This window comes from Macrobrachium nipponense, chromosome 2 (genome assembly GCF_015104395.2).
Source record: "Macrobrachium nipponense isolate FS-2020 chromosome 2, ASM1510439v2, whole genome shotgun sequence".
Taxonomy (NCBI): domain Eukaryota; kingdom Metazoa; phylum Arthropoda; class Malacostraca; order Decapoda; family Palaemonidae; genus Macrobrachium; species Macrobrachium nipponense.
The window spans coordinates 51,806,121-51,816,180 of NC_087201.1; the positions used below are offsets into that span (position 1 = coordinate 51,806,121).

Here is a 10,060-nt window from a genome sequence, read left to right on the forward strand (position 1 = left end):
TATTATTATTATTATTTTATTATTATTATTATTATTATTATAGTAGAAACACCACGGTAATAATAAGCCTCCTTTTATACACACAGATATATATATATATATATAATACATATATATATATATATTATATATATATAGATATATATATATACTCTGTTTGTATGTGCTCCATACTGCATTTGTGTTATCCGTTATTCTTTTATTCCCGCTTATGATTGACTGATTGATTGATTGTATGTGAAATTGAGGCTGTCAAGCCCAGCACTGGGCTACTATCAGCCATTCGGCGCTTGAAGCGCTAGAAAGAGGGAGGAGTTGATCAGCAAGACAAAGAGATCCAGAAACTATAAGAAATGAAGTTGCCCAAAGAAGTAACACCAAGAGGTGTTGGGCATCAAGATTGCAGAAAGGAAGCGAGATCAGAGGTAACGTGACAGCTAAAAAGTGGATACGGCTAAGGGACGCAGGAATCAGTACTGCCTACAGTGCACCACGTGAGGCACACTGACGGCTCAGTTCCCCAACGGGAGTTACTGCCTGTGGAATTTTGAACTTAAGTTCTGCCTGACTTACAGTTCATTCTGTTTGTATGCTCGTTCGACTGTTCACTTTTATCATAATGTGATTTTGAATGAATTACGGCCTTTGACTTAAGTGTTTCGCCTTTTTCATAAATATTTTCAATTTTTTTCCCACAGCACAATGGTTTTCTTTTTTCTCAGTAACGTGAATTTGTATTTATGGGACCAAAGGCGAACTTAAATTTTATTTTTGGATAGCACTACTAAAATAACCTAATCTTTCGACATTTCTAATATGGTTTTATTTCCCTCCACAAAAAAAAAAAGAAAAAAAAACTTATGCGAGTAGTAAAGTGGGAGAGACTGATGGCTGTAGAAACCAGGCTGGGCAACAGGTATTCGGGAAGTATATTATTTGCAACGTTAAAAAATTTCTTTATTCTATTAATATTTTCTATAAATCACAGTTAAATGGTTTCGATAACGTGTTTTTTTTAGTCCCGAAATGTTTTGATCACTAAACCAACTTCGGATTAAGCGTTATCGCGAATTTAAAAACGTCGCCAAATCCCCGATTGTTTTCTTCGGAGTAAGCTCTGGCTGTTCGTGTATGTACGATAAGTGTCCGTTTTTATATCGGTATTCTACATTGTATTTTCTGTAAGTGAGAGAAAATGGCTTGTCTTGATTTGAAACGTTGATTTCAAGTTTCATTTTTTGTTCTTTTTGTAGTTGTAAAAGCCTCTGGGGGGTCTTTCTTGTGATTAATATGAAACTTTCATTTTTGTAATGAGTGCGATTAAGTGATTTGCACCACAGTTAACGATTTAAACCTAATTTTTATGCTGTCGGTGATAAAACTACGCAAAATTCTGAGTTTTTCACCTGAAATCTCTGGGCGTTTGTCTTTCTCTCTGTTATAATATATATTATATCATATATATAGAAAAAGACATGTTTGTAAGCTAGAGACTTGTGAAGCGTAGTCTCCCCCTCACCGTGAGTTAGAGTAGACGGCGATGGGGCCACCACCACCCATACACGAGCCCCATGACCAGCCCATCCCCAAGCTACCTGTGGAAGACCCGACCGAGTCTTACCTTGGCGGGCGGAACATGGCTTCAGTACACCTCGAACTTTAATCCAAGCAGGACTATAACGCTCGGTGCTTCTTCATGGCTTATGGTCGATCTTCAACAATGTTGTTGTGTTTGTGTTCAGTGTGACTTTGACGAACCCTTGAGACGATGAAAAGCGACAAAGTGAGCAAAAGGACCGCTGTGTTCCAAGTGTCCAGAGTGAGTGTTCAAGTTTTGTTCTCGTTTCGTGAGTGAGTTCTCTCTTGAAAGTGGTGCGTGAGTGAGTGAGTGAGGAGTGTATTGGCTTCTTAGACTGGTGATTGTATTGGAGCTCATTCTTTTTAGCCTGTTAGGAAGGAGTGATTTAATTTCCTTGTTGGTAAAATAGATGGAGTTGCTTGGATAACTGTTACTTCATGGTTAACACCATTGGGTTGCTTTAATACTGACGGGCCATTCGGGTTTCGAAAACATGTATATAGTGATGACGTGCACTGCCAAATGGTTTGATCAAGTTGATCGTGATGTTGCATATTGATTCAGTGTTCATCAAACAGCGTGCTTCTTGTTGGGCTATTTTGTACTGCTATGTAATGTTTCTCTTCTTCTGGTCCCTTCAAAATGTTGCATCATTGTTTTGATCAGGCAGTGTTATTTGTGTGTGATTACGTACTTTTCTCACTTTTTCTCTTAAGTAGAAATTCACCTTTCTTGACTGAAAAATGAGCCTTCATTTATATAGCTTAAAGTGACAGGGAATTAAGAGGAAGATTGATTTCCTTCTCGGACAGTTCTAGGGGTGGAACTCCCGCTTTCCCTTTGCCCCCCCTCCCCCCGGAAAAATTAATCTTCCTTTCAGGCATTGTGTTTCGCTAGACGGGTGAAACGATTGTCCCTTTCATTGTAATGTAATAAGTAAGCTAAATATATTGTTGGGGTATACAAGTCAACGAGTACCGTTAAAACGTAAAATCTTGTTAACTTCCACCCATACACACATACAACACAATACTACATACACACACACACACACACACACCACACACACACATATATATATATATATATATATGTATATATATATATATATATATATATAATATATATAGAGTATATTTGGATATAGTATATATTTAAAGAAATCATCAATGACTTTGGGGATGCCACTTAACGTATTTGTGCTGCATAATGGGCAAAAGGAGGGGCATTGCGGGCCACTACCATTAATCTTGCTTATGTCATTTGTGGCCCCCTCACGGCTTCGGAATTGCCCTATTAAAAAGAGTAGCAACTATTTTGTAAATCCTTTTGGTTTGGCATGATGAAATAGAGAACGGACCTCGAAACCGGTCGGGAACAGTCCGTAGGATTTTATGGAATTTTGGCGGGCAACTTGACGTTTACGAAATAGGAGTAGATTTTTGGGGGGAGGGGGGGGTGTGGTGTTTGTTTTATCTTGACTTTTAGTAAATTATGCTGTCAAGCCAAGTACTGGAGCACTTTCGTCTATTCAGCTCCTATGAGAGGGAAAAAAAGGTTGGACAGCTAGATAGAGATCCAGAAAATAAAGGAAATAAAGCGCAAGTTGGAACCTCGGACAACCCCTGCAACTTGCACAAGAAGTAATAGTTAGAGACTTTGGACAGCAAGGTTGAAGGGTAAAAGCTGGAATGAAGATAGAGTGAAAAGCTAAAAAGTGGGAGAAATTATTATAGTGGCCGAAGGGACTGAAACACCCTTTAGTAATGCCAGGATCCACTTCGTGGATCGTGAGCAATGCCTCCTTTGCACAGGGGTTCTGGCGGTCTTTTAACATGAAAAGTCATTATCCACTGCAACGGGATTTTGTAATATATATTTGTCGGTGGCTGTCTCATCTTTAGAACTATATAGTTTGCTATAGTATCCTGATAGTAGCCTGATAAAGTGACACTTACGCCTGGTCATGTAAAGGTTTATATAAAGATTTTGGACAGGTGTCTTTAAACAGAAGCAAAACCGGTAACCATCCTTTGTACAAATACACCCTCATTTTTTGTTTCTTTTTTTCTGAATGCTGGTATTGATTCGTCACACGGACATGGATAGCACTTCTGGCATAAGGTTCCATCAGGTCTCTCCGTGGTATTTGTTCGGTGGTGTCTGGCGAAATTCATTTGATGGAACTGTTATTATTCGGTATTAGGACGTCATTTTCTGGTAAAAGTTTCATGATCGATTTTAAGAACCCATTCATACTGAAGACTTTAACTTTGCACCACAATATTTTATTTGTTTGTGTACAGTACTTACCGTAGTATGTGTTTGTTTGTTTTGTATGCTTTTTGCTTGGTGGTTTTTACGTTGCATGGAACCAGTGGTTATTCAGCAACGGGACCAACGGCTTTACGTGACTTCCGAACCACGTCGAGAGTGAACTTCTATCACCAGAAATACACATCTCTGGCCGCTTAATGGAATGCCCGAGTATTATGTGTATGCTTTTATAGGAATCGTGTAATTTCGTAACAATGAAAATTTCTTCTTTATTATACAATATACATATACAATTACATTTCATTGTATATATCCATAATGTATACTCTATATATGTATGTATAATATGTATATTGTATACATATACATACATAATTATGAGCTGATGTTTTGCACTCATAATTATAATGCAAATGTTTTCTCCTTGCAGACATGTTGTATAAGCATCTTTCACATTATTTCTTTTCATTTCGGTAACCTTCACTCTTGCAGGAGGTCTGTAAATAGCTTTCTTGCACCAAGACCCAACGATTCTCTGTCGTCCCTCTCTTGTCCTCTTTATTTTATGGCAGGGGCGAACGCTCATCTGCCTGTCTAGTCTGACTTAACAAAAGATTACTGGGCACGATTAATCGATGGTATATGCCAGTGAATTATAGGTATTCTTTTAGAGTAGCACTGTCTAGTCGCTGTCAGTTATTTACATAACACGATACCATATCTTTTGATGGGTCCTACTGAGGTAGCCTGAAACTGATAAGAGAAAAACGCGCCGGATTAGTGACTACACCAACCTTTTTGTCGGACCTGTACGATGTCGTTCCGTGCTTAGTTGTACTTATAGATTTATGGCGAATTTCTCCTTCTCTATGGCCAAGAGCGCTGTTCACTCTTTTGGTGAACGAGTTTCAAGGTGAGCGCTAAGTTAATATGTTTACTCTAGTGTTCAGGATATTGGTTTCGTTGCTCTGTCCGTATTTGCGGCAGTGGAATCATTAATTAGGTATGTTTTAATGTTTTTGAGTCTGTAAGCTTGTACTTTATTGTGCCTTTGAAAGCTGAACACTTCTTCCCCCTTTTTATGAATATGAAGGTGTGTGTGGATAAATGATGTGGTACATTATTTTGACTGGGAAATGAAATATGTAATACTAAAGTGTTGTGTTGCCGTCTACGGTGGTATCACGCTACTGCTTCATACATCTTTTGTTTCTGTTGGTCGCTAGTGCTGAAGTCTTTTAGCGGCAATTATAAGATAGTCTTGTACAGTTGTTTCAGGTCAATGTTACACCAGAATGAGTAACGAAAGGCAAAGGGCTTTTTTTCGGCGGTGTCTTTTGTGAAGCAGACAGACTCCCGACTGTGGCTCTTCCCCCCCTTTCACAAGGAGACCCTTGAAGTTCTCTCTACTGAACTCCCGAAATGCCCCTATATCTCTGTGGATTCGGTCTTCTTGTAGTTCCTTCTGGTCGCCCAGGGGATTTTTAAAAGATTACTGTTCCCCTGAGGTAACGGCTGATTTCCTTTGAGGGGGCTTGTACGAGAGTATCCTGAACCTGTTGCACTTACTTTTTCTGTTGCTAGTTGCATCATGGACGAGTTAAACTTCTTTTTCGATGTTTCAAACTGACTTTAGCTGGAGATGTTGACAACTACCTGTGTAGATGTGGAGTCAGAGATTTTGCTCTTCAGTAACCGTACGAAATTGACACTTTCGTAAGGTCATTATGATAATGATTCAATTTGTTTACAAGTTGTGGCTGACTACCACATTCGATGTTGTCCATCTTACTTTCATTCCATTAAAGATGTGGAATGGAAAGCCGTTTTCCTTTTCATCTGTATTCTGAATACGTGAACTACATCAAGTTACAGCTTTTATGTGATTGTTGGGTAATCGAATGATGATCGATTAGAATGTCACAGCATTTCCCACTGATTGCTGCTCGCAGAGTACAGCAAGTGGTAAAACGATGTGTTACATGTTTAATTAATTTATTCCTTACACGAATAACGGATTCATTATTAATAATATTTCCAAATGGTACGTAGGCTTCAGTCTTCCTTAGACACAAGTTCCTCCAAATATGCCATGATAACGTCCATAAAACATTACCTTCCAGAATAAAGTGCTTGTACATTAGTGTCTTATCAGAGTCAAACAGTTGAAGGGGGGAGGCACACGAAGAAATTTGCTGCCCAATGGATTGGGGAAGAGTTACGAAACCCTAGGAGAGGTCTTTAGGCCTCTTCTGTTATCTTGGAAGGCGGCATTTATGGGGAAGAAGGCGAAGTGTATTTTTGAGAGGAAGAAGTCTAAGATTCTTCCTTTCTATGCGGGAAGGCTTTTGCCGGTAGAGTTAATAGGCTTTTGAGATAATGTTTCTTTTGGATGTGAGGTGTTTTAGCTTGATTTTAAGGCGACTTAGTCATTCTCGTGGGTCTTCAGTTTTTTACTCTAACAGGCTTATCTATTCAGTTAGTAATGTTTTGGGTTTAGTGTGCTTTAATTGGCTGGGAAACGCGGTCCTAGAGTCTACTAGTCTTCTGGTCTTGTGTGGGTCGTTTTATCATTTTTTTTCTCTCAAATATACCGATTCCAAAGGCAGATTCTTATTATGAGCTCTTAGTTTTCGTGTTCTCCATATCGGCTTTTACGGAAATTTTCCTCGTTTTGCATTTGATTGCTATTGAGAATAGACCACTCATTGGTTTTTTTAGTTTTATCTCGGCAGTTTTTATGCGGCACCCAAAATTTTACATTACTTATCGTCTGTAATGCTAAGGTGCGGTGAGTGATGGTATTGGGTTTGCAGATTTTTCCAAGCGTTATTCACCTAAGTGCACGTTATTGATCCATGCGTCATGCACAATAAGTCTCCATGGACGTAGCGGCATTCGAATTTTATAGTGTTATTTTATTTTTTATTCATTTTTACACGATTGTCGCGAGTTTTCCCAGAATTTTGTTAATCATTCAAAAGAGGTTGACATTATTGTAGGTTCTGAAGGGGCAGAGAGATCAATAATGTTACATGTAATGTGTGCTTTTATGAAATTATACTGAAGAGGACAATGACTCACCATCGTGGTTAACGTAACCTGTGTTTATGAAGGAAACGTCTTCTTTTCCTGACTCATGTTTGGCTGCGTGTGTTCACTTGTGTATAACCTGAGAAACCGACGTTGAAGTGAGCTATTTCTATGTAATTCAGAATTCAACGAATGACTTTACGATAAAGCTTTCTTTGTGTCCTAAAATAAGTCGTTTTTCATTGGTAAACTGGTTAGTTGTTTTAATTAGGTTTTTACATCTTTTATCATCCCTAATTTCCTAAAGACTTTTTAACTGTCAGATATTTAACTTCCCGTTTATCTTACACATTTAACAATTTCCGGGTTTGATAGTTCTCTTTCCTTCTCGCTTCGCATAAGGAGTCCGCGTCACGGTTACTCACGATTAAGCCGAGTATCCCCTGACGCGTACATCGTCATTCATCTGACGGATCTTCCCAAGGTACAGAGACGAGACGCCTCTTTTTACCTTGGATCTTCCTACTTTCAGTTGTCTAAACCGTATGTAGGGTCGTGGTTGACTGGGCTGAAAGGGTTTGTTTATTTTTCTGCATTTACCTAAATAAACGGTGCCTGCTCATATCTTTGTTTCTTCGGATGGCGTGTTCAAATGTCATGACATGGCCCAAACCAAGATTGTGTTGTATACATCTTGCGTATCCTTCTTACCACTACTGCACACGTTGTGTAAAACGCGACCCCCTGCCCGCATCTGTGTGTATATGTTTGGCGTGTTCAGCTGGTTTTACAAGCTTTGCCTCATTGAAATAGACTAGAACGAGTTATCAAGTCTTTGTGATGCGGTAGGTATACGTATAAGTAAGAAAATTCAGGGAGTGCACGATAAAAAATGCGTTCATTTTCAAAGGATGGGGTGAAATCATTTGTTTTTGTATGAAATTCCCTTTGGAAGATGTGATAAACTTGCCTCCTGCAGAGAGGATTTATTGGTAAAAGTGAAAAACCCAAGTTCTATAGTCTGATAGAGAGAGAGAGAGAGAGAGAGAGAGAGAGAGAGAGAGAGAGAGAGAGAGAATATTCAATCTACATAATGACTGACTGTCGTGTCACGGCTACCTTGCTACTTCTTTCGGCAGTTACGGAACAATGAATCAGTTGCATATTTGTTACTTCAAGAAATACACACACACACACACTCACTCTCTCTCTCTCTCTCTCTCTCTCTCTCTCTCTCTCTCTCTCCTTTCGTAATGCAAGCCATGGCATCATTCCTTCAGTTCCCCCAAGGGGAAAGAAAGAAAAGTAGAAAGAAAAGAAAGTTGAAGGGGCTGTGTTTTGCACTGAGTCAGAGACCGAGCCTCTGGCCACGACGCCACGTCTGCTTGCTTCAAGGAAAGTGCGTGCAGAAATGACGGACCAGTTCCCCTGGCTATTTCAAGCACTTCTCGTCATGAATAACTCATGACTGAATGACATGGACTTTTTTTTTCTCCCATTCACAGGGTTTTGTTCTTTCGGATTGCCGAGACTGGAGTAATGCGTAGTGTGTGTGTGTGTGTGTGAGAGAGAGAGAGAGAGAGAGAGAGAGAGAGAGAGAGAGAGAGAGAGAGAGATTACATCTTGTGATAACGGGAAAAACCGTCGTACATCTTTCCTATTTAGGATTTTCACAATCCAGCGGAAAATGTTTATTAATTATCAAATGAACTCCATATTAATATTGATATTTTATATATTACAATTAGGAATTGTTAGCGTTGTTGTCCTATTTTCCTTGACCCCTATCAAAAGAGCCCTGTTTATATTATAGTAAACCAGAAGAGGTTTTTGTCGGTGGTCCAAAATAAGAAAAGTGTGCCGACGGAAGAGACGTAGCACATCCTGTCTCCATCCCTCGACACCCTTCCTTCTGCGCCGTCTCCAGCTCTTCCTCCATTCTTCTCTCTGTCCCTGTGCGTGTACAAGTTTCCCCTATTTATAAGTTCAGTTGATTTGAGTTTTCATATTTTAAGTCTATGATAGATAAAGAGAAGCCGCATAAAGCCGTTTTGATTATCTGTTATACAAAGTTACAGAGAACCTTATTGTTTTCCGACTCTGTCGCTGTATCAAACAACGACGTAACTGGTGGTTCATCGCCTTGTGATTCCTAATGAATCACCGGTGGTGGTTCAGCCTCATGACCGACCGTGACTGAAGAGGAGAGGTTCAATTTAATGCCTTTGCGAATAATGACTCATGATTCGCCGTTGACTCAGGTGGGGATCTTCCTGAACAACTCGTTCGTATTTCAGACGTTGCATTGTGAGGTGGTAGTGTATCGGTTACTTCACCGACACTGCTTTTACTCGCATTGGTTTATAGCTCGGGGCGGAGGTGGGGTGGTGGTTTCTTTGCAGCGTCCCTTCGGCCCCTAGCTGCAATCTACTCTCATTTTGCTGGACCTCCTTTCATATTCTCTTTCTTCCATCTTACTTTCCACCCTCTTAAAAGTTCATTCATAGTGCAACTGCTTTTAGGTTTTCCTCCTGTTACATCTTTCAAAACTTTTTAACGTCATTTTCTTCTTCAGCGTTGAATGACCTCATAGGTCCCAGCGCTTGGCCTCTGGCTAAAATTCTATATTTTGTTCTTGTTACAGGCCTTTTTTTTTTTTTAACTTTTACTTTAGCTTTTGTTGTTGTGGCTAATAATATAAATAATAATAATAATAATAATAATACTCTTGAATAAAATGGCAGAATTCAGCGAATTAATCTTATGTATTATCTTTTCTAATAATACAACAACAACAATAATAATAATAATAATAATAATAATAATAATAATAATAATAATAGCTTTATTTTATTAATAGTTTCAGTTTCTGTATTTACCTTTTCTTATATTTTGTATAAACAGGCAGTAACACAGACAGTAGGTATATCTCTATTACAACAACAAGTAGCTTTACAAACCCAACTTCCAAACACAAAACCTTGCACTGTGGACCCATTCTTCAGCGTCCTGTGCGTGTCCTCTGAAATCCAGTAAGTAAATACACAACATTGGCGATTCTGTCTGCTCAGTTCGGCCCTGGGGTGAGAGTACTGAGAGTCGCAATAATTCTGGAATAATTCTGGAATTTCGTTCGCTCTTCCAGTCTACCATGTATCGATTTTTGGTGAA

The 10,060-nt window shown here is 39.1% G+C and overlaps 1 protein-coding gene and 1 long non-coding RNA gene across 3 annotated transcripts in view; one reads left to right on the top strand and one right to left on the bottom strand.

The window, feature by feature from the left end:
- Window positions 1–10,060, top strand: part of LOC135220570 (uncharacterized) — a 488,990-nt gene that overhangs the window by 397,052 nt on the left and 81,878 nt on the right. Inside the window, exon 1 of one of the 2 annotated variants that reach the window (XM_064257814.1) lies at window positions 1,636–1,819. The exons of the other annotated variant lie outside the window; for it this stretch is intronic. Within the exon in view, the coding sequence (XP_064113884.1) occupies window positions 1,769–1,819 (51 nt within the window). The 5' untranslated portion in view covers window positions 1,636–1,768. Of the gene's footprint in view, window positions 1–1,635; window positions 1,820–10,060 lie in introns of those variants that run through there. 2 annotated transcript variants of the gene reach the window in all.
- Window positions 1–10,060, bottom strand: part of LOC135220571 (uncharacterized) — a 177,482-nt gene that overhangs the window by 12,119 nt on the left and 155,303 nt on the right. The window lies entirely within an intron of this gene.